Raw genomic sequence first — 26,283 nt, 5'->3', positions numbered from 1 at the left:
AGTAAAATAAAATTTCAAGTTTACAGAATTTTACCTTGCCCAAAGGCAAACTGCTACGAAAAACACTGTAAAGCATTCAAAATATTTTAAGTGTTTATCACCACCTTGTCAAAGCAAAAGAAAGATGTTTTTCTTTTAAAAGTGACTTCATTTGCTACAGTGCTAATACTACTGCACAATACTCATTTTTCAGTCATTTAGTTTATGCATCCACGTTTAACAGCTTAGAAATTCAGGCTCCCCCCGCCCGCCCCCCCATCCCCCCCGCCAATTTCTAGTTTAGACATAAAATTAAGGAACTTAGCATTTCTCCATGGGAAAATCAAACCGTGAAATCCATTAAAAGAATCAGCAAGGCCTCACCAAGTGAGGCCCTGTGACCTCAGCCTGTGTCTCCTGACGGGCATCACAACGACGGCCCACCTGCTGCCGTAGAAGGTGGGAGAAGCAGGCCCGCGGCACCTTCCCGCAAAGGAAGGTTAAGTGCAACAAACTCTTCTTCCATCACACGAGATCGCACTCTCAAGTGCTCAATGCCACATTCATATATACATATGTTGTTACCAAAGAAGAACTGCTGACCTACCTTAAATGAGCAAAATCACACAGACCCTTCCAACTCTACGCTCCTGTGTCCGAGAGAACCTGCCGCTGTGGGCTCATAGGACAGAGGTTCCCACACACCTCCTGACTCAAGCCTGCGCTCCTACCACGACAGACCTTCAGGATAACAGAAAAATGGGTCTACGATGCCCTCACCTAATAACCGTCCTGATAAACTTCATATATAATAATTTAGAATGCTTTAAAGTAGTCTGGAAGCACTCATTCATTTGTATACATTGTGTAACAACGGTTGTTCTATTTGTCAATTGGCTTTGAACTATACATCTATGTTTAGGGGCCAAAATGACTGTACCATATGTCTACTTTAAATGACTAGAATTGCATGAATAAAATTAAATGATAAGGGATGAAGCTTAAAGACTAAAGATAATTTTCACATAAAAATATTTTTCCAAAGGCAGCTGCACATATCTGAATAACTTTTAAAATCTGCATAGCATATGACTTACAAAATTAGCTCAGTAATTAACTTAGCCAAAAAAATTTAAAGCACACTGAAAACAATGTTCATTTTTGGAGAACTACAACAAGTACAAATCTGTTTTTTAAACCACAGAACATGTTTCTGAACCAAGATTTTTTTTTTTAATGGAATGCAATTTTCAATTGATTTTTTGGATCTAGATAGACAGATTATACACAATATTTTCAAAAGTGAAAAATGAAAATAATAAATAAACAAGAACTTAAAGCCAAGGGAGTTACTCTGTTTGTGTTAATACTTGTTTAAATGAGGGATTTTATTTTTTAAGTTTTGGAAAGATAAGATTAACCTTAGAAACTGCTAGAAAAAAAAAAAAATCAGCTCTTGAATCGTTGCCGCCTCTCCCATTACGGCACAGACCTGACATTTGATGTGGAATTTAGAGCCTGCTGAGCAGTCCGGATCTGCACAGACTCATCATGCAGACTTATTTTTGCAGCAGGACTGCATTTTGATAGGGAAAGCTCCATTCTAAGTGCCAATTTCAATGAAAATAACAACTGTCCCCAGCTGACAACACAAAGGTTTTTTTGCCAAGAGTTTTTCCAGAAGCTTCTGCAGCTGGAGCTGTTCCAGGGCTCCAACACCAGCACACGGTGTTAAGGGCAGGATACCTGTACCCTTGCGTCAGAACTACTCTTACGAGTTGGTATCGTTCTGGAATGGCCTTCTCACCACGTATTCCTGCCTACGTGCAAGTGCTGGGGAGAAGTACTGTCTTAACGAGTGTAGCCACCTGGCCTGGACACCAAGCCTCCGAGCAGTGACCGTGCGTAGCTGACCGTGGGCACACGAGCCTCCCGCCCAGGCCACGTGCAGGAGGGCTCGCTGCTCATCAGTCCTCAGACTTTTGTGCAGCTGAACGTCTGCACGGGAAGGGAATGCACGTCGGGGGCCTGGGATGCAGCACGGAGGCTCCAGCACAGCCACCTGCTCCCTGGAGACGGACGCACTCGCCACTGCGCCCCTACCTTTGTACCAGTTATACAGCGGCTCCAGCGTCTTCCTGTCCACGGAGGTTCGCATGGAGTCCTTGTGGAACGAGGCCGGGTTCTGGAAGAAGCTGTCCGTGGCGCGTCCAGTTTCCACTCACTTTGGGCTGAGCGCCAGATGGCAGTTCTCTCACCAGCCTGAGTGAATGCCATGAGCTGGTGGACCTCGTCCTTCTGAGATGATTTAAGCTTATGCTGTGGGAAGCAAAAGAAGCAGGAAAGCCAATGAGGCCAGTCCAGAGAGCTGTTTCAGCTCTATCACCAACTCCTATATTGTAACTGGACTTAACTTTTCCTTGGGTGACCGGACTTCACTTCAGAATTACAGGAAGACAAAGCCTTGTTTTTCATCAGTTAAAAAGACTGCACAGCCTTCTGAAAATTCAAACGACAGCATCTACACAGTAACAAATATGCAAAGTCTCATCTCCCCCAAATTAGAAGCATCAGTGTCTTATACAAAATACATTTTGATCTCTATCTGGTTCACTTTGCAAGAAGTAGGATGTTAATTTTTTTCTAAGTCTCAGTGAAATCCCTCTTTATAACACATATGTACCCTCTGATGAAATGCGGCTAACCCGAGGCCTGACCACATCACCACAGCCCACCTGTGGGTCCTCCTTGGCTTCAATTAATTTCAGGCCCTAATGGCCAGGAGGAGGACCTCATGGTTGGAAACATCATTATTTTAAGTTTTTCTCCGTTTAAAATTAGCAGAACACTGATGAAAACAAACACACACAACAAAGAATTGTGTGAAAAATAACTTATACAAGTTCCAGAAGCAGGCGCAAAAAGCCTGTTATGGTTAAATGAAGATGATACTAATAATGAGAATGCCTGTGTACATGAGACAGAGATAAGATGGAAAGATAGGGCAGAGGCTGTTGGGAGGTAGTAAATAACAAAACTGCCATGTAACAGTACTATATATAGCCTATAATGAAACCGAATAGCATTTTCATGTTTCCAGGTATCGGATGGTTAAGGTTTTATTTATCTAAGGTAGCCTGATGAAAACAACTGCAGAAATGACAGTCATTCACTAATTTCTGTAAATCAAAACAGAGTCTGTAATCTACTGGGTGCTAATACTTTAAAAGACACTTTACAAAATAATATGATAAGGGGAAAAGTTTTACTTAAAATGATTTATACTCAGTCTTGTTCAAAAAAAAGATGAGTTTATAGAAGCACACAGAATATATTATAATTTACAGAAATATGTTAACTGGAAAACAAACTGTAGATGAGGAAATCAAGAAGAGGAAATAAGGAAAATAAGAAAGCCAGATAAGACACGCACACCATATATAAGAGTTGAAAGTGAGCTGAAAATTAGGCTCTGAGCTTCTCAGTTGCCAACATAAAGAAGAAAAGAGGATTAGTTAGGAAAATCTGTTTTCATAAGATTTAAAGACCCACCAGTGGCCCAAAAGTGGCCCAGCCCCTCCTGGCGCTGAGACTGGAAGGAATTGGAGACATGAAATGTTCCCTTTGTACCAGACCAGCTCCTCACCAAATGCCACCAGTGAACAGCAGAGCAAGCTTGCAAAGCTTTTTGCTAAGGCCTCTCTCAGTGCCTGCTGGTGCCAGAAGAGCAGGGGACAACTGAGCAGAAGTTACGCTACTGCAGTCCACACACACTGCTCTCCAAGTGTGGCTGGGGACACCGGGGGCCTAAGACCTTTCAGGGGTTCCGCGGTCACAAAAGTATCTCCAAATGCCTCCAAGCCGTTACCCACCTTTCTCACTCTCACTGGTGTATAGTAGAGGCTTCCAGAGGCTGCCTGACTGGTGACATCACAACAGACTGAACACAGAAGATTGGAGAACCTAACTTTGATTAAAGATGTTTGCAAAAATGTAATGTGAATATATAACGGGTTTACTATTGTTATTTTTAAACACAGATATTTTCAAACTTTCCATTTTAATTTCTAATACGGTAAATACCAATGGCTACAATCCCAATAATTTTTTAAAGTGTATAGGGGGCCTGGGACTTAGAAGTTTGAGAAACACTGATCTAGAGTAACCCAGGGAATTAATATCTTGGCTACTTAGAACAATGACTGTTGATCATTTGGGGTCCTGGGGCCCTTCTGGAATCTGATGACAGCATGGATCCTTTCTCCTGGAAAACGTAAGTGGTACACACGTGGGCATATGGTTTGGCACAGAAATTCAGGGTTTTCACGGACCTTTTAGGATGATCCTGTCTTCTCAGAGGCTGGGGGAAGGTGGAACTCGGGCTAAGAGCCCCGGAGCTAGGTCAGGAGGTGCTGTGCTCTGCCACAGTGAGAGCGCCGCGCAGACAGGTGGGCGAACTGTGCTCCACGCGGCTGCATTTACAAACCCGCAGCTACCCAGCGACTGCAGCCTACAGTCCGGGTTCCAGGGGCACACGTAGAGTGCATATTCTCTACCTTATTTCCTGAAATTGAGCCTTTGAGAAAAACCAAGGAGTTCAAGGTTCTGTTCTCTGGGAAGATTAAATTTTGCTCAGTGCGGTCAGATGCCAAAGGCTTTGACAGTAAACTGACAAAAGACAATGCTGGCATCTTTGATGACACCGATGGCTTCCCCAAGGGAGGTGGGCAAAGCCAAGGCTTACCTCAGACACCTTAAGACAGTGACAGGTGTTCGACCCCAAAATGGTGCACCGTTCAGAAGACCCATGACATGCTCACTGTGGAAACTGCCCTCAATGCTAGATTTTAACATTCTGTCAGGCTTGTAAAGGCAGAATTCGGTACATACATACAATGAAATTCAGCCACAAAAAATCATGGAGTACTGATATATGCTACGATATGGGTGGGCCTCGAAAACATTATGCTGAGCAAAGGAAGTCGGACACAAACGGTCACACGCTGTGAGGTTCCATTCGCGTGAAACGTGCAGCACAGGTAAGTCCTGAGACGGAGGGCGGGCGGTGTGGCCAGGGGCTGGGGGAGGGAGGCGTGGGAGGGACTGCTGACAGGTGTGGGCCTTCCTTCGGGGGATGAAAATGTTCTGGAACTAGACACAGGCAGCGGTAGCACAACGCGGTGAAGGTCCTACGCACCACTGGACTGTACACTTCGAAACAGTTAACTTTATGTTATGTGATTCCACCTCAAAAAAATCCACCTTAGCACCCTGAGACTCTCCAAGATGAGCCAACAGAGCAACATTTGCTCAGGTGACAACCATTCAGTCGGCAGATCCCCGCCAAGGAGATGCTGCCCAGCACCTGGAGGACAGGACGAGTTCCCATCTCGAGGTCCTTCTCCTGACAGCAGCCTCCCGCAGCCCCTCCTAAACCGCGACCAAGCGGCTACACGACAGTGCGTTCCCGAGAAGACTAGGAGGAGGAGGGCAGGAGGAGCACGTGGCCCCAGGCCACCCAGAGCGCTCTGAATTGTCACCGCGTGAGTTACAAAGTGGGGGAAGTGCAGATGGTCAGTCTATTTGGGGGGAAGTGCAGATGGTCAATCTATTCCAGGTGGTAGGACCTGTCTATCCCAAGACAGATCCTACCCCCTGGAACCGCGAAGTGGCACAAAGGTGACTGTTCTGCATGAGCAACCATAGCCGTGGGTCCAAGCCCAGCCCAGAGCAGGTCTCTGGCCAGGATGAAAGGGGAGGGGATGGTCAGTAAAGTTCCAATGATTCAATGTGACCCCTATGGTGATTAAAAGAACAACCAATAGCTAAATCTAAAGACTATATGTGCTTCATGCCCAAAAGGGACAAAGAGATTCAAGTTGCAATTTGTAAAAAAAGGGACCCATGGGCTTCCCTGGTGGCGCAGTGGTTGAGAGTCCATCTGCCGATGCAGGGGACGTGGGTTCGCGCCCCGGTCCGGGAAGATCCCACATGCCGCGGAGTGGCTGGGCCCGTGAGCCATGGCCGCTGAGCCTGCGCGTCCGGAGCCTGTGCTCCGCAACGGGAGAGGCCACAGCAGTGAGAGGGCCACGTACCGCAAAAAAAAAAAAAAAAAATCTGGACAATCCAGGAAAAACATCAGATAAATTCTCTACCTCTGGAAAAAGTCTCAAACATTTTAATTGTGACCTTGTAAAAAATCACCCACGTGATCTGGGCACCAAAACTGACCACATACAAAATGAAAATGTTATCCTTAAAATGCCCTTCCAGAGACACTGAATACAACAAAATCTCCTCTTAGGGTCAACTTACAAGGGGCTGCCAGGGCAACCACACTGACCCAGTTCGTGCCATCAATTCAGTCGCCTTGACGGTTTCAGGTACAGCAGGCGGGGGTGGTGCATGGAGTCACACCAAAGTGCCCCCTTTTACTCTCCTTCCTCTCCAACCTCTTCAGCAAGTCAGGCTCCTGCCCACCCAGCCCCTTCCCCTTAAGAGCTGGGGCGTGTGGTCTCACCGGCCAAGGCGGGCGCACTCGGCCGGGCAGTGCAGCTGCTGCCCCGGGGCCGGCACGAGCCTCCCGGCTGCACTGCAGACAGCCCGCTCCTGGTTTCTGGGACGACCTTCTCGAGCCCTCACGTTCCTCTGACCGACGCTTCTCCATCTGCTTTCTTGCCTGCTCTTCTCACCCAGAAGTTTGGTTCTCACGCCTCCCCTCTTCCTGGCACATTCCTCCTGGACATCTCTCTCCGGCCTGAAAGCCTCTCCCCGGCCTCCCACTACCACGAGGACAAAGGCTGCCATTCCTCCCTGTGACCAGATGAGTGCCCATCACAGACTCCCGCCGCGGCTGCTCCCTGGCTCTCTGGGCTCCGCGGGGCCCTCTTCCCATTCCTGTCCCTCCCACCCCACACGTGCGCCGCGCACATCTGGCTGCCCCACTCCCACTCATTCTCGAGAGTTCAGCTCAGCTCACACCGTGCTGCCGCGGTCAAGCCTTCACTGGCTGGGCATCTGACACCCCACACCCCACCCTGCGGGTGCCTTGAACCGGTGCCTCTCCCTGGCACTTATCCCAGCTGTAATAATGTAGCTGCGTGTTCAGTGCCCGTCTCTCCTGCTGGGACATCGTCTCCATCAGTACCAAACCCACGTCTGCTTGCTCAGCGTCGAAGCCCCGGCACCTTGCACACCACCTCGCTTGCACGCAGAAGCCACTGAATGTACTGAATGAACACTGAAACCCTTCAACTACCATGGTTTCCACGACGTTTCAAAGTAACTGTACGTTTCCAGAAAGCCCGCCCTCTCCTGGTCTCCAGATCTACGTCTCTAACCAACTAGATCCCGCTATCTCCCCCTCCTTACAGCATCATCTTTCCGTACAAACCTGCGCTTCCTTCTACAATCCCTATTTTGGTCAATACCATGACCGTCTGCTCAGACGCCCCAGCCAGGGCCTGCAGAGCCCTTCCTTTCCTTTTCCTCCTTTTCTGAATGGCTCTGTGAAATTCCCCACCCTTCCCTCCTCTCATGCCCCTTGTTCCTACCGACAGTCTTCGTTCAAGTCTTCTCTTCTTGCCGAGCTATTACCGCCGCTTCCTAGCTGGCCTCCCCGACCCGCAGTCCTGACCCCCTCCCATCCAAGTCCTGTTCTCCGGACAAAAGGCGATCGCTTCGCACACACCCCTCCTTCTCAAAGACCTTCCAGGCTCCCGCGCTCTCCGAAGACTCTGCCCTCCTCGGCGGGGAACACGAGACCCTACTCCGGGAGCCCTGCCATTCTCGACCCGGAAATCCACGTTCCGGCCGCTCTGAACCACCGGCAAGGCTCAGGCGCGATCCGGTCCACCGCATCTCCCGGCAGGACGCCCGCCTGCCCGGAACGTCTTCCCTCCGGGGTCACCCGGCTGCTCGCGCTCCCGAGGAGGCAGTGCTCGGAGTCCCCGGCCCGCTCTGTGCCTCCGTCTCGTCAAGCAGCACCGCCGCACTTGGGCCACCGGTCCGGTCCCACCTGCGTGCTCCCCGTCGCGCCTAAGGACTCCGCGCCCGGCCCTGGGCCCCGACCGCCAGTCCCCGACCCACGATCTCCGACCCCAACCCTCGGCCCCAGCAGCGCCTCGCCGCCCCCCAGTCCCGGATGCCCAGGAGCGGCCAAGAGGAAGGCGAGCCGCGGGCCACCTACCATACTCCCCGCTTTCCCCAGCTTGTCGCCGGCCCCGGCCGTCTGCGCAGGCGCCCCGGCCTGGCCGCGCCATCCCCGTCCAGGCCGCGCCATCCCCGTCCCTGTCCTCAGCCCCCGGGACACCCGCCCAGGGAGGCAGCAACAGGTCAGGCCGGGCCGGCGGGACTCCAATTCCCGGCGTGCACTGCGCCGCCCGGGGCCGCCGGGATGCAGGCCCCGTGGCGCCTCCGACTCCCGGCGTGCACCGCGCCGCCCTGGGGTGGACGGAACCCACACCCCGCCTCCTTAAAGGGGCCGCGACTCCCTTTGAGCCGCGTCGGGCGTTCGAGAGAGCACTGCGGGCCTCCTGGGCCCTCCCCGTGCCCGACCTCGTCCCCGTCCTCGTCCCCGCCCCGGGGGCGGCCCCGCCGCCCGGAAAGGGATGCGGATAAGCCGGATAAGGTCTTCCCCTCTGGAAAGCCGGGCCCAGGACGCGGCGCGGCGGGAACGTTTAGGTGAGCGTTCGGCGCGGGGCCCCGGGTCCGGCCTGAAGTGCGGCCCTCGGGGCTTCCCTCTCCTCCCCTCCCTTCCCCTGGGGTCTCCCCTTCCCGTGGGTGTCAGTTCTTCTCCTCCCCGGGGTCTGGTCTCCCCTCGGGGTCTCTCCTGCCAAGGTCTCTTCTTCCTGGGGGTCCCTTCGCCCCTCCCCGGGAGTCTGGTCTCCCCTCCCCCTCCCGGGTCTCCCCTCCCCGGGGGTCTCCCCTTCCCGAGGGTGTCTTCTCCCCCTCCCTGGGGGGGGCGGTGTCTGGTCTCTCCTTTTCCTCCCTAGAGGTCTCCCCTCCTCCTTCCCAGGGGTCTCTCCGCCTTCTCCCGAGGTTCCGTCCTCTCGGCCTCACTCAGTCCCCGCCCGCTCTCTCCTCCTCCGGGCTTTGCGCCGAGAGCGGTGCTGCACCTGAGTACCCTTTACCGGACCCCGCACCTGGCGGCGGCCCCGGGGTTGCGGGGAGGGCCGATGGGGGTGCGGGCGGGAGCTGGCGAGGCTTCAGACACCGCGGGCCACTCGGTTGGACCGTCTACACTTTCCCGGCGCCTGATCCTCGGGTCAGATCTGCGGAGGAGCCGCCGCTCCACGAGCCCCTGGGGGTCCTGGCTCTGCGCGCCGCTCCCTGGTTCCCGTCGGACCTCACCCGTGGTCCCCGTTCACGCTGTCGTCCAGGTGTCAGGCGGCCCTGCCAGGTCCCAGGTCCCCTGGGAAAAGGACGCACGACGTGAGCCCCGAGTTTCCGCGTGATTCGGGGACAGCCCCTCATCCAGCTCCGGGGAGCCGCTCCGAGGAGGGGGGCCTCGTGGAGGGTCGCTGCCTGTCACGGGGACAAGTATCCCCGTGAATGACTCTAGCGTTTTCCTAAGGGTGGGAAGAAGATGCAAGGATCCGGTCTGTAAATGTTGTTCCTAAAGTGTAACCGTCGAAGGGCCTGTTTTCCCAAAGCGCCAGGCCTCATCCCGTCCTGGGTCTGCGCTCCCCTCGGGCTGCGCTGTGTGCGCCCGGCACCCCATGGCTGGCCGGGGGAACCGGATGGCGAATAACGTAACTGAGTTCACAGCCTTTTTATACGTTTTTCTGATCAGTTTTTCGGCCAGAGCGGCGTACTGTCTTACTGGTCCTAAATTTCTTTTATAATATAAATTTTTGAAAAGACAGTGTCTCAGTGATTGGATTATTAACGGAATACTGGGTTTTTGTACAGTTTAATTAACATTAAATACTTTAAAACTTTTTATTGTCCGTAAGAATTTTCTTCTTTCCTTCCTCTCCCCCTTTTTTAACTCATTCTCCCATTTTACTGATTAGAAGTGAACCGTAAATTGTATTATAAGTGCTTTATCTTTTAAGAACTAGATTTTACATCATCTAACTTGTTCAAGTGTAAAATAGCTTTTCAAGTAAAACCCTCCACAGATTACATTGAGGTAGATTGCTTCCACTGGGGGTTTCTTTGCTTCCTTGGATCTTTCCACAAGTTCCCCCCTTTGTTGCCGGTTTTGTGCCTGGCCTGGAAGTTCTGGTGGCATCAGGAAGAGATACTGCAAACAACCCTCCTGCTTTTCTTTTTGCAGAGGTCCTGCACCTGCTAACCCTGATCCTGCCCCATCCAAGCGGCTCGCTCTGGAATTCCTGCCTGGAGCTCCCATACCAGGTCAGCCACCCTCCCCGCTTTAGGGTCTGGGTTCAGCTGGGTAGATGGCCGGCCCCTAGGGTGGGCTGTCCCGGGAGCTGTGTCCCACCTGGTCCTGATGGCCTCTGCCCACAGACAGAGGCTGCTGTCAATAAACCACACTGACTTTCAGCAGTTGGACCTGCTAAATCTGAGGTGGTGGGTCTGGAAGGTCCTGAGGAAGAGAGACGGAGGGGCCTCTGGCTACACGTGTGCAGGAGGCTGGGGGGCAGGGCTGCCAGGTTCTCGCATTTTATTTTAGTCCAGTGTGTAAAGTGGAAAAACGGGTGCTGCCTTCCCACCCCCCATTCTCCAGAGGGCCTCCAGCAATGGTCTAGGGCTCTGTGGTCCAGCAGCGGGTGTCCCAGGAGAGTGCTGCACACCCTGCAGTCTTGATAGAACTCAGAGTGGAGGCGAGAGAGAAATCTTAACCTGGTGACTTTGCTCTGAAAAAACCTGGTCTTGGACTTTTTATTTTTTTTTGGCTGTGTTGAGTCTTTGCTGCTGTGCCTGCTGTGCACGAGCTTTCTCTAGTTGCAGCAAGCGGGGGCTACTCTTCGTTGTGGTGCGCGGGCTTCTCATTGCGGTGGCTTCTCTTGCTGTGGAGCATGGGCTCTAGGCGTGCAGGCTTCAGTAGTTGTGGCTCATGGGCTTAGTTGCTCCGCAGCATGAGGGATCTTCCTGGGCCAGGGCTCAAACCTGTGTCCCCTGCATTGGCAGGCAGATTCTTAACCACTGCGCCACCAGGGAAGCCCCAGATCTTGGACTTTTTATGTAAAATTATTGGAAGTTTCTTTGTTTTTGAGTAGGCTTAATAATGAACCCATATGCCTTTTTATTCTGAATCATTTATTACAAATTTTTTTCTTAATCAAATAATCTCATCGATTTTAAAGTTAGTTTTGGATTCCTGTTCTGCCTTTATAAAAACAAGCAAAACCTAGAAATTTGGCAAAGTTGGGGAGATATATTTTAATTAATATTGGAATATGTATAAATAGAAAGTTTTAGGAGGGAGGGTTTATGCTCAAAGTATTGATTTTTGCTATCGCACTAAATGAAAAGTAACCTTGGGTTTCATTTTAGCTGAGTCATACTGAAAACCTTTGGTTTTAGGGCGTTTCCTACTTTAAAATATTAAAATGTCACAGGCATGTTTGCCATGCTCTGCAGTGTAAACGGTGCACATTACACACAATAAGGGTGTAGTGGGAAACAGGAAGCACTTATATAGAGTTTTAAAAACTTTATTTTGAGATGATTATAGAGTCACATAAAGTTTTAAAAAATAATACAGAGAAATCCTATAGAATATACATAGAAAATCCTAAAGATGCCACCAGAAAACTACTAGAACTTATCAATGAATTTGGTAAGTTTGCAGGATACAAAATTAATGCACACAAATCTCTGGCATTCCTATACACTAACAATGAAAAATCAGAAAGAGAAATTAAGGAAACACTCCCATTTACCATTGCAACAAAAAGAATAAAATACCTAGGAATAAACCTGCCTAAGGAGATAAAAGACCTGTACTCAGAAAACTGACACTGATGAAAGAAATCAAAGATGACATAAACAGATGGAGAAATATACAATCATTATTGTGAAAATGACTGTGCTACCCAAAGCAATATACAGATTCAATGCAATCCCTGTCAAATTACCAATGGCATTCTTTATAGAATTACAACAAAAAATTTTACAATTCGTATGGAAACACGAAAGACCCCAAATAGCCAAATCAATCTTGAGAAAAAAATGGAGCTGGAAGAATCAGGCTCGCTGACTTCAGGCTATACTACAAAGCTACAGTAATCAAGACAGTGTGGTATTGGCACAAAAACAGAAATATAGATCAATGGTACAGGATAGAAAGCCCCGAGATAAACCCACGCACATATGGTCATCTAATCTATGACAAAGGAGGCAAGAACATACAATGGAGAAAGACAGCCTCTCCAATAAGTGGTGCTGGGAAAACTGGACCGCTACCTGTGAAAGAATGAGATTAGAACACTACCTAACACCATACAGAAAAGTAAACTCAAAATCGATTAAAAACCTAAATGTTAAGACCAGACACTATAAAACTCTTAGAGGAAGACATAAGAAAAACACTCTGACATAAACCACAGCAAGATCTTTTTTGACCCACCTTCTAGAGTAATGAAAATAAAAATGAGAATAAACAAATGGGACCTAATGAAACTTAAAACCTTTTGCACAGCAAACCATAAACAAGATGGAAAGACAACCCTCAGAATGGGAGAAAATATTTGCAAATGAAGCAACGAACAAAGGATTAATCTCCAAAATATACAAAGAGCTCATGGAGCTCAATATCAAAAAAACAACCCAATTAAAAAATGGGCAGAAGACCTAAAGAGACATTTCACCAAAGAAGACGTACACATGGCCAAGAGGCACATAAAAAGATGCTCAACATCACTAATTATTAGAGAAATGCAAATCTAAACTACAGTGAGGTACCACCTCACACTGGTCAGAATGGCCATCATCAAAAAATCTAGAAACAGTAAATGCTGGAGAGGGTGTGGAGAAAAGGGAACCCTCTTGCACTGTTTCTGGGAATGTAAATTGATACAGCCACTGTGGGGAACAGTATGGAGGTTCCTTAAAAAACTAAAAATAGACCTACCATATGACCTAGCAATCCCACTACTGGGCATATACCCTGAGAAAACCATAATTCAAAAAGAGTCATGTAGGGCTTCCCTGGTGGCACAGTGGTTGAGAGTCTGCCTGCCGATGCAGGGGACACGGGTTCGTGCCCCGGTCCGGGAAGATCCCACATGCTGCAGAGAGGCTAGGCCTGTGAACCGTGGCCGCTGAGCCTGTGCGTCTGGAGCCTGTGCTCCACAACGGGAGAGGCCACAACAGTGAGAGGCCCGCGTACCGCAAAAAAAAAAAAAAAAAAAAAGTCATGTACCACAGTATTCATTGGAGCACTGTTTGCAATAGCCAGGACATGGGAACAACCTAAATGTCAAATGACAGATGAATGGATAAAGATGATGTGGCACATGTATACAATGGAATATTACTCAGCCATAAAGAGGAACGAAACTGGGTCATTTTGAGAGATGTGGATGGACCTAGAGTCTGTCATACAGAGTGAAGTAAGCCAGAAAGAGAAAAACAAGTATCGTATATTAATGCATATATGTGGAATCTAGTAAAATGGTACAGATGAACCTCTTTGTAGGGCAGGAATAGAGATGTAGAGAACGGACATGTGGACACAGCGGGAGAAGGGGAGGGTGGGACGAATTGGGAGATTAGGTTTGACATAAATACACTACCATGTATGACATAGATGGCTAGTGGGAACCTGCTATGAAGCACAGCTCAGTGCGGTGCTCTGTGATGACCTGGAAGGGTGGGATGGTGGGGGTGGGAGGGACGTCCAAGGTAGGGGGGATATAGGTAAACATATAGCTGATTCACTTCACTGTGCAGCACAAAGTAACACAACATTGTAAAGCAGTTATACTCCAATAATTAAAAAAAAGAATTAGATAAATTCAGAAAATACAGAGAAATCCTATAGACCCTTCACCCAGTATCCCCAGTGGGAGCTCTTGCAAAGCTATCATAAGCAGGAGCTGGGAGAGATACAGCCCGCTGCGCGATCCGGGTGCACCAGGGCACATGCACGCACTCGTGTGTGTGTGTAGATCTGTGTGATTCTGTCACGTGCACACGCGTGTGGCCACCACCACTGTCAGGGCACAGAACACGTCCACCCCACAGGGTTCCTCCTGCTGCCTTGTTACGTCCACAGCCGTCGCCTCCCCCTTCCCTGGGCCCTGACCCCCACTGTCCCTTCCCCGTCTCTGCAGTTTGTCATTTTAAGAAAGTTGTGTAGGGAGTTCCTGGTGGCCTAGTGGTTAGGATTCCAGACTCTCACTGCCAGGGCCCAGGTTCAGTCCCTGGTCTGGGAACTGAGATCCCACAAGCCTTGTGGCCAAAAAAAAGAAGAAGAAAGAAAAGAAGTTGTGTAAGTGGCATCACGCATGAGCACGGCAGGCTCTCCTCGGCCTCGAGGTCGCCCGGGCTACTGCGTCAGTCGTTCAAGATGTGGAAATTTTAAGAATTCATTATAAAACCACAACAAATCCAGAGTGTCTTTTTTTTATAATTAAGAATAACAATAAAAAAATAACACTATTTACTGAAAAAAAACATGTTACAGTTTGGTAGTCTGTAGGATTTGGTAGCTGAGTTTGAAGGTAAAATGAGATGTTTATGAAAAAGGAGTGGTTCATATCTTAAGGTCTGTAAATCACTTCATGTTCATGGTAAAAGCTCTTTTCAGTGGAAATATTAGTATGACTACAACTAAAATTCTCAGGGGTTTTTCATAAAAGTGAATAGCTGTCTTCGGTGTTTTGGGGAAAGGGTTAGCTAACTTCAGGAACTTGTCTGAGGGAGGGGCCCGAGATGGACGGAGGGGTGTTACATACCAGCTGTGCCTCAGTTTATTTTCCTGAAGTTTGAAATCTGTAGAAGAATCACTTTCTGAGATCTTTTGGAGAAAATGTGCATGTCTAGGTCTGTGCAGTTAACAAAGCACCTGAAATTTGTGTCTTGGTTCTGAAGAATACTAAATGTGTGCACGTCTGAAGTAGCGCTTGAATTCTTTCTTTCCCTTGAAACAGTAGGAGCTTAGCAACTGAGCCAATAAAATAACAGATCAGTGATATTGCCGCTGTCTGTGTGATTGATCAGTGGTTTGTTTGCTTAAGGTGGTAACGTTTACTTAAGGTTGTATTAAAACTGTGCCAGTGAACTCAGTAACTCAGACAGCCCTATTCGATTATCCCACCTCATTAGGAGCGCGCCGTCCTGCATCCGTGGATCCTCTGGGAGATGCTGGGACCCAGAGTTTCTAAACAAGTATTGAAATCGGACAGTTTCCTGACTGTTTACCCAGAATAGTGAGCCGGTGTGCAGTCTTTAACGGGTGACTTCTGGTTGTCATTCTGAGCACGGTGGCTCTCCTGCCCTCAGCGGTTGCCTCTGCAGGGGCTGCTGAGGTGCATGGAGCAGTCGGCCCCCCAGACCACCGGCCGTGGCTCTTTGCTGCGCTCCCGTTTGTGTCTCTGTAAGCTCTGTCGGTGTCCACTTTCTGTTGGCTGTCATTCCTTGGTTTGGTCAGCATTCTATCTCTAGAAGTGCACACTCTTATTTTTGCTAATCTACTTTACCTGGGAAACCACATTAAACTCATTAGAATTGGGATTACCAGTGAAATGAAAATATATATATTCTAGAATAACATGATTCCTTGGAAACGGTGGGTTTGGTTTTGTTTCGTTTTCTTTTTGGCATAAGGACTTGGGCCTAGTTGCCAGGCTCAGTGGGTGTATTTCAGGCTGCGTCTTACTGGGCTCTCCTGCATTTGTCACCTCTTCCGTCTTTGTTCTCTACCTTCCTGCCTCCGAGGTCATTCTTTCTTGGTGACCCTGCTGACCCGGCCTCCATCTGTGCCTGGATCAGCCCTCCTCTGGGCGACACAGCTGCAGCTCCCCGGCTACTGGGGCCGGGGTCCTGTCTGCGCCCCACTGCCAGGATGAGCTCACAGGCGCTGCTTGAAGTCTTCCTTAAGGGAGAAGAGGAGGAGCCTGAATCTGCACGATAGAAAGTGTCTGTTGTAGTTTGTGATTTTTTTTCTCTCCTTGACATCTTGTTAGCACGTAAAGGTAGCCTGACATTGGAAATTTGACGGAATTCCAGGTGACTCAGGAAAGCACACGGTACGGCCCAGCCAGCTCATAGCAGTTCGGCTCCATTTCCCAGCCCCTCGGACCTGGTTCCAGGGCCCCTCATCTGTGATGGGGGAAGCAGGTGGTGTTTCCTGGCCTTTGATATGTGGACCGTATTAAATGGAATTGGTTTTTGTCTTTTGTACGTGGTCGATTTAGTAGATATATGAGGCTGAGTTTTTAAAAGGTTGCTTTTGACTTCGGGTGTGGTCCTTAATCTCAGCCCTTCATCAGGCGTGGTACACTTTACATTCGGGATTGACTGTAACCTAAGTGCAGCGGGTAGTGCAGATGTTGTTCTATGAAACATAACATCTTCCTCGGAAAAGTGATAGTTTTTAGTAATTATTTAAAACTTTAGTCTCAACAGCAATGAGTCATCGTTCAACTATGTGTGTCAATAAATCTCTTTTTCAGCTGAAAATGTGTATCTCAAATGCAAGCCCGATTTAGCGGGAGTCTTTGGACTGCCTTGCCCTGTCCCTAAAATCGGATCATGAAGGTGCTGGGGAAAAGCCACCTGTGGGTGTGGCTCCCGTTCCTTCACCTGCTGGCCAGCGGCGCGGAGCACGAAGAAGCGGTGAGACACGCCATCGAGTTGCACCGGCGCCAAGGGGCGGCCGTCACCCAGAGGAGACAGTGGGTCCTGGACGGTTGCAGAAAGCTCTCCGGGCTTCTTCGCCAAAAGGCTGTGGTTCTTAACAAACTGAAAAGTGCAGTCAGAGCAGTGGAAAAAGACGCCAGCCTTTCGGATGAAGAGAAGCTGTTTCAGGTGCACATGTTTGAGATTTTCCAGAAAGAGCTGAATGAAAGTGAAAACTCAGTCTTCCAGGCCGTCCATGGACTCCAGAGAGCCCTGCAGGGCGACTACAGGGACGTGGCCAACGTGAAGGAGAGCAGCAGGCAGCGCCTGGAGGCCCTGCGGAAGGCAGCCATCAAGGTGGGTCCAGGGTGGGGCGGGGTGCGCCAGCGGAGGGGGCTCGGCAGGTGGGAGCCGCCCAGGGCCTCCGATCTGACCCAGCAGGTGCAGGAGAGCCGGTCCCTTTGCACAGTCACTTAGCAGAGCCACATTTGAGCACTTCTAGGGGTCTCTCATGCTTTCTCCATGGTGGAGATCCCTGGGTATTGAAAAGAGTTACTCATGTTCCCCCAGTGAACTGACGTGGAAATAAGCCCATTGTAATTGCCGTCAGGGTTTTGAGCTTCTGATAAGAATTACTTTTAGTGTGAAGGCTGACTTTCTTCAAGGCCCACATACTGAAAAGAAAAATATTAAAGGTAGTTTTAAACAAATGTATACATTTGAATTAAGGATTTTGATGAAGGATACTTTTATTTTATTTTTCAATTTTTATTATTTTTTAAATAAATTTTTTTGTTTTTTGGCTGCGTTGGGTCTTTGTTGCTGCGCACGGGCTTTCTCTAGTTGCGGCGAGCTGGGGCTACTCTTTGTTGCGGTGTGCGGGCTTCTCGTTGCAGTGGCTTCTCTTGTTGTGAAGCACGGGCTCTGGGTGCACAGGCTTTAGTAGATGCGGTGCGTGGGCTCAGTAGTTGTGACTTGCCGGCTCTAGAGCACAGCCTCAGTAGCTGTGGCGCACGGGCTTAGTTGCTCCGCGGTATGTGGGATCTTCCCGGACCAGGGCTCGAACCTGTGTCTCCTGCATTGGCAGGTAGATTCTTAACCACTGCGCCACCAGGGAAGCCCCTGAAGGATACTTTTTTTTTTTTTTTTTTTGTGGTATGCGGGCCTCTCACTGTTGTGGCCTCTCTCGTTGCGGAGCACAGGCTCCGGACACGCGGGCTCAGCGGCCATGGCTCACGGGCCCAGCCGCTCCGCGGCATGTGGGATCTTCCCAGACTGGGACACGAACCCGTGTTCCCTGCATTGGCAGGCGGACTCTCAACCACTGCGCCACCAGGGAAGCCCTACCCTGAAGGATACTTTTAAAATGATGAGAAGAAACTATTATTACATCAGATGTGATAGTTATATAACACTTTAAAGCTGTCATTTAAGCCATCTGTTCTGTGCCAGGCACTTTAAATGTACGAAGTGTCATTTCGTCTTCATGGAAAGGCTATGGCAATATTATACAGCTTAAAAAGTAAAGAAGATACAAATTATTAAACTTTGTTTTGCCCAAGTGTGGTAGTTGGGTAGGAATATGGTGATGGGGTAAGTAGCCCCCTGGACTCGGGCGTCCTGCCTGTTGTTGGAAACAGACCGCCCCCTCCCAGCAGGATCACCGCCTCACCAGGTCCTTCGCACGGGTGGGACATTAAACTCCTTGGCGTTAAAGAGGGAGTCGCAGGGGTGTCGGTTTGCGGTAGTTTAACGGTAGAACAGAGAACAAACGTGAGTTTGAGTGGCACTGACCCCACCCGCCTGCTCTCTGCTGGTTCTGGCCTCACGGTTCTGAGGCGGTCCAGGCGCTGAGTAGAGGCCGCGAAACGGCCGAGCCTGTGCCTGGGGCCTCCCTCCGCTCGGTGCCCACTCCGCCTCAAACGTGAGCAAGTAGAGGGATTTGATTTGAGATCCCTCGAGCTTGAGTATGGTTGTGTGCCATACACGTGTTAAATAAACTCTGTTCCCAGCACCACCCATCAACTGTGCAGGTAAGTAGTGCTGTCAGATTCTCCTGGAACACCTCCCCTTGGTAACTTGGAATGCGACTGCGTTCCGCTTAGAAACGTCTAGCTAAATAATCAGGTAACACAGCCAGGCTTCACACGCAGTCGGCACAGTGGCTGGAACCGCATCAGGGTCGGCGGGTGGTTTTCATGTGAAGAGAGGACCTTCAGCGTCTCTTTACGCTGGTGTGTTACATCCGTGTGTGTGTAAGTAGCCTTCCTGCAGGGTTTGCAGCGCCCTGGGGCACCCGGCCTCCCCTGCCGTGTTCGCAGCGGGCAGGTCATCCAGGTTTCCTTCGTAATAAACACCACCCTTCATTTCTTACGAATGAATAGGAAGAGACGGAATATGTGGAACTTCTGGCAGCAGAAAAACATCAGGTTGAAGTTCTTAAAAGCATGCAGCATCGGAACAAAAGTTCATCCCTCCTGGACGAGATTCTTGAGGACGTGAGGAAGGCGGCAGACCGTCTGGAGAAGGAGACGGAGGAACGCGCTTTCGACGACAATAGGTCGGTGAGTAGCGTCCACAGCAAGGTCCCCTCCACCTGCCGAGCCACTGAGAGGACGTGCACTTGGAACTGTTTGTGGGTGTATGGTAGCGCAGGCTGAAAACGAAGATGACGCTAAAGCACTTGTGTGGCCCTGAAGACGTGCCCCGTTTCCTCTGCTTCCCGCCCGGCCCTGTGTTTGGTCAGCGTCCCCACCCCCCCGACTGCCCCGCGCCCAGCAGCTCGTCTGTCTCCCCGGCCTTGGCTCCAGTCTCAGGAAGCTGGCCCTGGATGGCCACGTTTCGGTGCAGATCTGCCCAGGGAGAGGCTCGCTCCTTACACGAAACCACCTTTGGGTCCCAAGCAGCATGTCAGAGTGAGTCCTGGGACGGACTCAGGAAAGGGTTAGGTAATGACAGCAAACCAGAGCAAGGCTGGAGAGGGAAGGGGAGTGGGGCCCGCAGTGACCCCGGGGCGGGGGAGGCTCTGGGTGTGTGAGGGCCGTGCGCCTGGGGAAGAGTGTCCTTGCTTTTACCCCGCTCACCAGGCACTCTGCCTTCCGCGGCTCCGGGCTCTTCCACACTGGCCTTCCCCCGGTCCTCCCGTGGTTCAGTTCAGCCTGGCACTGTCCCCGTGGGGCTGGTGCGGACCCCGTGGGGACAGGCCCAGCCCAAGACGGCCCCCACTCCAAATGCCAACCGCCCCTCCCTCCGGCGTTTGCTGTGCTGCCCACAGAGCTCAGTCTGCTAGGTTGGCAGATTGGCACGAAGGACACAGCTCAGATGGAAGAGGTACAGGGGCAGGGCGTGGGGGACGGTGGCCGCTCCCCTGCCCGCTCCGGGCCCGGCGGCCTCCCCCAAACACCTCCACACGTTCAGCAGCCTGGAAGCTCTCGGAAGCTCGTGCCTGAAGGGTCTTCACGGAGGCTTCGTTATTTAGGCTCCTGACAAACTCGGCCTTCAGCCCCTCTGCCCTCCCAGAGGCCGTGGTGGAGCTGCGAGTTCAGCCCTCATCACGTGGCCGGCTCCTCTGGTGACCGGCCCCTCCCGTGGGTACCCGGGGGCTCTCCACCACCCCTCACTCACCCAAGGGCAGGTGAGGTCGCAAGGGGCTTATTATGAAGGACAGCACACTCCTTTCACCTCTGCTGCTCTGGAGCGATTCGGGAACCGAGGCCAAAAGACCCAATATAGGACAAGATGTTTGCATCGCTCTTTATCACTCAGGAAGTCCTGCGGGTTTGGGGGCTGTGGGCAGGAAAGGGGTCTAAGACCAAATATGTGTTTCTTGTTACAGATCACAGCGCCACGCCCTGAATCAGGTAGAGTAGGTGTTTGGAAGTAATAGAAATCCTGAACACTTCCATCCTTAAATCACTTTTCAATTGAAAGGCTTTTTCAAATTTTCTAATTTATTGGTCTTCGGTCACACTTGACAGAATGCTGAGGACGTTCCTGTCGTTCTTCTGTGTGGGACTTACTCTCTAACATTTGACCTTGAACTTAAACACGTCTAATTGGTTGTAGTGACAGAACACTGTCGTTGTTACAGGTCAGAGGGGTCAACTTTGAGGCAGTTCTGCGGGTGGAAGAGGACGAGGCCAGCTCCAAGCAGAACCTCACGAACCGGGAGGTCGAGGAGGACCTGGGCCTGAGCATGCTCATCGACTCCCAGAATAACCAGTACATCCTGACCAAGCCCAGGGACGCCACCATCCCGCGGGCAGACCCCCACCTCATAAAGGTAGCCCGCGCCTCCGCCTGGCACCCACGTCCGCTGCCTAAAAGTTGACTTCGCTAAAGTAGCTCCTTCTCAAGGGGCAGAGAGGGCTTGGCTGTGGTTTCACGTGTGGCCTGTGTCGACGTGGGGGGCGGCCTGAGGTGCACACCTGCACCCTTGGAGGGAGCCGGTCTAGTGGGAGGACGTGGAATTCTTTAGACTCGAGGTCGACAGGGTTGTGGTTCGGGATCACTGTTTGGACTTGGACCGTGTGAGTGACAGGTGTGAGAGTGATGGAGTGCAGCCTGCGCAGGGTCCACATCAGTTGCTGGGTCTCCAGCTAAACTCCCTGACGCTGGGATCCATTCAGGAGAAGAGACCGAGGCAAAGAACTCAGTCTTCGAGGTGCTGCCAGGACAGACAGCCGAGGGGCAGGTAGATAAGTGGTCCCCACGGGCTTGTCCCGCGTGAGGGGCTGATCCCTGAACTGCTGTCTCGAATCGAGAGGTAAAAGACAGCAGGCGTGTGGCCTTCCTTGGTTTTGACCACGTGGGGACTGGGAGGGGCTGAGTCTGAGAGCACGACTTCGTGCCCTTGGCGAGGGGCAGGGCCTCTCCACTGCGCAGTTGCCCCCCTTCCCCTTTGTACGTAGCGTAGCTTCTGGGGCGGCGTCTTGAGGCCACGTGAATACCCCGTTCCTTGCCACCCTCGGGCCAGCAGCCTTAGCACTGTCCACGAGTCTCTTCTGGACCGGTTCATACCCTGAAGGTTAGGTCGTCTTCGTGCCGTGGGAGCACAGTGGGGAAGGGCTCCCGGACTCGAGCCCTGAGAGGAGTCCTCGTACTCACAGTTCTCAGAGGACTGTCACGGGGTCCACGCGAGACAGACACATCGCTGTAATCGTTAGACGCTGAGGAGCGAGCCTCACCTGCTCCCAGAAGCCTCCCTTGGCTCCCGCACTTGCCTTTCTGCCCCCTCAGTGAGGCCAGGGTACCATCCCACCCTACCTTCTCCTTTCTCTTGCTGCCTGTTATCTTACGTGTGTGTTTTTTGTCTGTTTATCCTTCTGTTAGGACATCGTCACCATAGGGATGTTGTCCTTACCATGCGGCTGGCTCTGTACAGCGATAGGACTGCCGACCATGTTTGGTTACATCATCTGTGGCGTGCTTCTGGGGCCCTCTGGACTCAACAGTATTAAGGTAAGAACAAAACTGAGCTGTTTCGTGTCTGTTGAACTTGAATTAATGAAGACAGCAGTTTCTTATAAATCACATCAAAGAAGATGTCTTTTAAAGTTAACTGAAGAATCTCTAAAGTGTAAGAAAGTCATTTTGTTCATTAATGAATGAGCAGCTTGACCAGACAAATGATCCTCTTCGTGTCTTTAAAATTATATTAGTTTTAAAGATTCTGTTTGCAGTAATATTATGGACTGGATTATTCGGACACTGAAAGGAACTAAAAATCCTGGATTAAATGTATTTTTAAAACATGCTTGGGACTTCCCTGGTGGTGCAGTGGTTAAGAATCCGCCTGCCAAGGCAGGGGACACGGGTTCGAGCCCTGGTCTGGGAAGATCCTGCGTGCTGCGGAGTGACTAAGCCCGCGTGCCACAACTACTGAGCCTGCGCTCCAGAGCCCGCGAGCCACGACTACTGAGCCCGTGTGCCACGACTGCTGAGCCCGCGTGCCACAACTACTGAGCCCACGTGCCGCATCTACTGAAGTCTGCGCACCTAGAGCCCGTGCTCCGCAACAAGAGAAGCCACCGCAATGAGGAGCCCGCGCACTGCAACGAAGAGTAGCCCCTGCTCGCTGCAACTAGAGAAAGCCCGCGCACAGCGACGAAGACCCAATGCAGCGAGAAAATAAATAAAAATTAAAAAAAACAAAAAACCAAAAACCACGCTTAACACCCTGAGACGCTGGTAAAGTAGTGAGCAGTGACCCAGCCTGGCTGTGGGTGTCTGGAGGCCCGGGAGGATGTGGGTGTTGAGGCTGCTCTTGCTGAAGGCTGTTTGCTGAGCAGATTGAGGGGATCATTGTCCTGTGTTGGTGGCGCTTTTGACGGTGAGGAAAGAGTCCCAAGCCTTGTGGGCTTCAAGCTGGGTCCTTGAAAAGAAAATGCAATGTGGACAAAGGGAAAGAGAATGCCATGTAGAGGTGTCCTGGTCCCACCCCAGAGGATCCTGCAGTGCAGGGTGTGGGAAGGGGCCACGGTGTGCCCCGCCCTGCCTGATGCTTCCCTTTGGGTAGAACGGGAGTCGGTGAAGCGGGGGCTCCACCTGCAGCCTCATCCCCTCCTCGGCTTAGCCCACCCGCACCGGGTCTGGAGGGTCCTGAGGGATCCCCCCACTGGACAACACGCAGGGGGTCAAGGCGGCCTTCACGCTGACTGATCCTCACAGCAGACTGTGTTGCCAGGTGAGAAGTACCTGGATGCTGCAGACTGAGAGCCTGGACCTTGGTGAGGAGATGAGTGTAGCCGCCACCCAGCAGGGTGGCCTCTGGGAAGCCTGGTTTTAATTCAACTTTTTTTTTTTTTTAACATCTTTATTGGAGTATAATTGCTTTAAAATGGTGTGTTAGTTGCTGCTGTATAACAAAGTGAATCAGCTATACATATATATATATCCCCATATCTCCTCCCTCTTGCGTCTCCCTCCCACCCTCCCTATCCCACCCCTCTAGGTGGTCACAAAGCACTGAGCTGATCTCCCTGTGCTATGCGGCTGCTTCCCACTAGCCATCTATTTTACATGTGGTAGTGTGTATATGTCCATGCCACCCTCTCACTTCGTCCCAGCTTACCCTTCCCTCTCCCCGTGTCCTCACGTCCATTCTCTACGTCTGCGTCTTTATTCCTCTCCTGCCCCTAGGTTCTTCAGAACCATTCTTTTTTAGATTCCATATATATGTGTTAGCATATGGTATTTGTTTTTCTCTTTCTGACTTACCTCACTCTGTATGACAGACTCTAGGTCCATCCATCTCACTACAAATAACTCAATTTCATTTCTTTTTATGGCTGAGTAATTTTCCATTGTATATATATGCCACATCTTCTTTATCCATTCATCTGTCGATGGACACTTAGGTTGCTTCCGTGTCCTGTCTATTGTAAATAGTGCTGAAATGAACATTGTGGTACGTGACTCTTTTTCAATTACGGTTTTCTCTCAGCTTTTTAAATAGGTAGTTTTTATGTGATTGAAACAGTGTAAAAAGCTGTAGGTGAAAAATCTTTGCCTGACCTTGTCCCATCCCTCCCTTTCCAGAACATTTGCAAACACTGGAAAACACAAATGTATCTTCCTTTTCCTTTTTACTTAACAGCAAAGATAGCTCATAAGCAAAGAATTAAGGCTAAATAACTAGGTAGTAGATCCAACTGGATACTATGAATATTGTATTTCTTAATAAATTACCTATACCATGGAAAAATAATATAATTACAGTAGATAAAAATACCAAGATCAGGACTTCCCTGGCGGTCCAGTGGTTACGACTCTGCGCTCCCAATGCAGGGGGCCCAGGTTCCATCCCTGGTCGGGGAACTAGATCTGCATGCCACATGGTGTGGCCAAAAACAAAAAACAAAAACAAAACCCCAAACAAACGAACAAAAATACCAAGATAAAATTACCAAATTAAAAATGCAAGATCATACTAGCTGAAAGTGGGAGTGGTTAATGGAGAGAGTCTAATTATATAATTGTACTTCAGTATTTATCTTTTCTAGTAGGGAGTTAACAGGCTTTCATTTTCTAAGTCAAGAAGTGTAGGTTTAAGTATGTTACTTTGAAGTCAGGTTGCAGCCTAAGTTTCAAAAGGGAAAAAAAAATAGTAGCAGTAAGGAAGCATAAAAAGCAGAAGACATAAAAGGGTTGAGAGCAAATATGTTGTTTTATAGCAAATATATGTGGAATAAACTTCTCTATGAAAAGATACAGGTTTGCAGATGGTGTCAGGAAAAAAAGTACAACAAACGAGATTGAGTAAAAATAAAGTGACTAAAAGGTTGAGAGTGAAAGGAGGACATGTGCTGATAGAAAGAGGGCAAATCAGTGGTGTCCACAGCCAGCAGACAGAGGAGGGGCACGGTGGGGCCTGGTTGGCACACCGACACACGAAGGCCTGGACTCTTATTTTCATGTGTTCAGGGAACGTTGAAAAAATCAAAAAGTTAGTGGCCATAATGCAAACCTCAATTGTAAATAATATAAGTAGTACCAAATGTACTGGTATGAACAACACTGTCTACTGTAGTGCCTGAATGTTGACGGTAAATAGCAAATGAGGGGCACTGTACGTCAGGACCTGTGGGGAATGGCCAGATGGGGTCCAGGAGAAAATCCCACACTCAGTCTCACCCAGACCCAAGGAAAGTAAAGCACTCCTGTTAGTTACGTGTTAAACTCAGGTTTAATGCCTCTCCGTCCCCAAAGGAAGCTAATGGAAGGAAGTAATGGAAGTACCAGTGGAAATTAATGAACTTGAAAGCGGGTGAATTCATGAGCTATTTCGTAGAAAATAAATAAAAATATTCCTCCGGCTAATCAAGAAAAAGGAAAAAAGGCACTACCATCAGGAAGTTCAGAGTATCTCAGATATAGAGGAAATTCAGATCGTTGTTTGTTTGTTGTTTTAAATACTGGGCTTTTTGATGGAGTCCCACTGAGTATGTTAGGACAAGATGGTTCTGTGAAGTACACGTGATATCTTAAATACGTTAAGTCTTATGGTTTTAAAGCTTTCTTGTTTTTCAGTCAGTTGTGCAGGTGGAGACGTTGGGAGAATTTGGCGTGTTCTTTACTCTCTTCCTCGTTGGCTTAGAATTTTCCCCAGAGAAGCTGAGAAAGGTGAGTCCACCAGTGTACTTGTGTCGTTGCCCCACTGAGATTACGTGCCCTGCAACCACCGTCCACGTTCGTTGGAGACTTGCCCAGCAGATTGGGTCTGTTTAGAGTAGAATTTGGCGTTGTAGTTTGATGTTATTTCTGGAACATAAACTCCAGAAGATAAAATGTTTAAAAAAAGGAGTGAAAATTCAGTGAATAAATGGAATTAGCTTTCAGTGGCTAATTCCAAACCAGGTCTGAGAAGTGCTGTGTTCAAACTTACTGATTTTTGAGTCCTTCCAAGAGGGTCCAACACTGGTAGAGGCCGAAATATCATAGGGGTGGAATGTTCAGTGTGTTACTCTGGGGAAAAACTCCTCGTTTTCTTAAATAAGTGGCAAATTTTGATTATTGCTGTGTCACTGTAAGATGAAACTATCTGAA

The 26,283-nt window shown here is 49.8% G+C and overlaps 2 protein-coding genes across 4 annotated transcripts in view; one reads left to right on the top strand and one right to left on the bottom strand.

The window, feature by feature from the left end:
* Positions 1-301: 301 nt before the first annotated feature.
* DCUN1D2 (defective in cullin neddylation 1 domain containing 2) lies at positions 302-8,332 on the bottom strand. The gene is made up of 3 exons (XM_029210481.1): positions 8,168-8,332; positions 2,083-2,298; positions 302-720 (listed from the first exon to the last, which is right to left on the bottom strand). The coding sequence occupies exons 1-3, from the start codon at positions 8,258-8,260 to the stop codon at positions 622-624; spliced, it is 408 nt and encodes a 135-aa protein (XP_029066314.1). The 5' UTR covers positions 8,261-8,332; the 3' UTR covers positions 302-621.
* A 132-nt stretch (positions 8,333-8,464) lies between these two features.
* TMCO3 (transmembrane and coiled-coil domains 3) overlaps positions 8,465-26,283 on the top strand; it is a 31,356-nt gene continuing 13,537 nt past the window's right edge. For all 3 annotated transcript variants that reach the window (XM_029210325.1, XM_029210326.1, XM_029210324.1), the window contains exons 1-7: positions 8,465-8,661; positions 10,262-10,341; positions 16,572-17,094; positions 19,122-19,301; positions 20,828-21,019; positions 22,069-22,197; positions 25,768-25,860. In XM_029210325.1, coding sequence (XP_029066158.1) covers positions 16,651-17,094; positions 19,122-19,301; positions 20,828-21,019; positions 22,069-22,197; positions 25,768-25,860 — 1,038 coding nt within the window. In that variant the 5' untranslated portion in view covers positions 8,465-8,661; positions 10,262-10,341; positions 16,572-16,650. The remainder of the gene's footprint in view (positions 8,662-10,261; positions 10,342-16,571; positions 17,095-19,121; positions 19,302-20,827; positions 21,020-22,068; positions 22,198-25,767; positions 25,861-26,283) is intronic.

Source organism: Monodon monoceros, unplaced genomic scaffold (assembly GCF_005190385.1).
Source record: "Monodon monoceros isolate NGI ecotype Baffin Bay Population unplaced genomic scaffold, NGI_Narwhal_1 Super_Scaffold_8, whole genome shotgun sequence".
Taxonomy (NCBI): domain Eukaryota; kingdom Metazoa; phylum Chordata; class Mammalia; order Artiodactyla; family Monodontidae; genus Monodon; species Monodon monoceros.
This window is presented reverse-complemented; position numbering and strand designations above follow the sequence as displayed.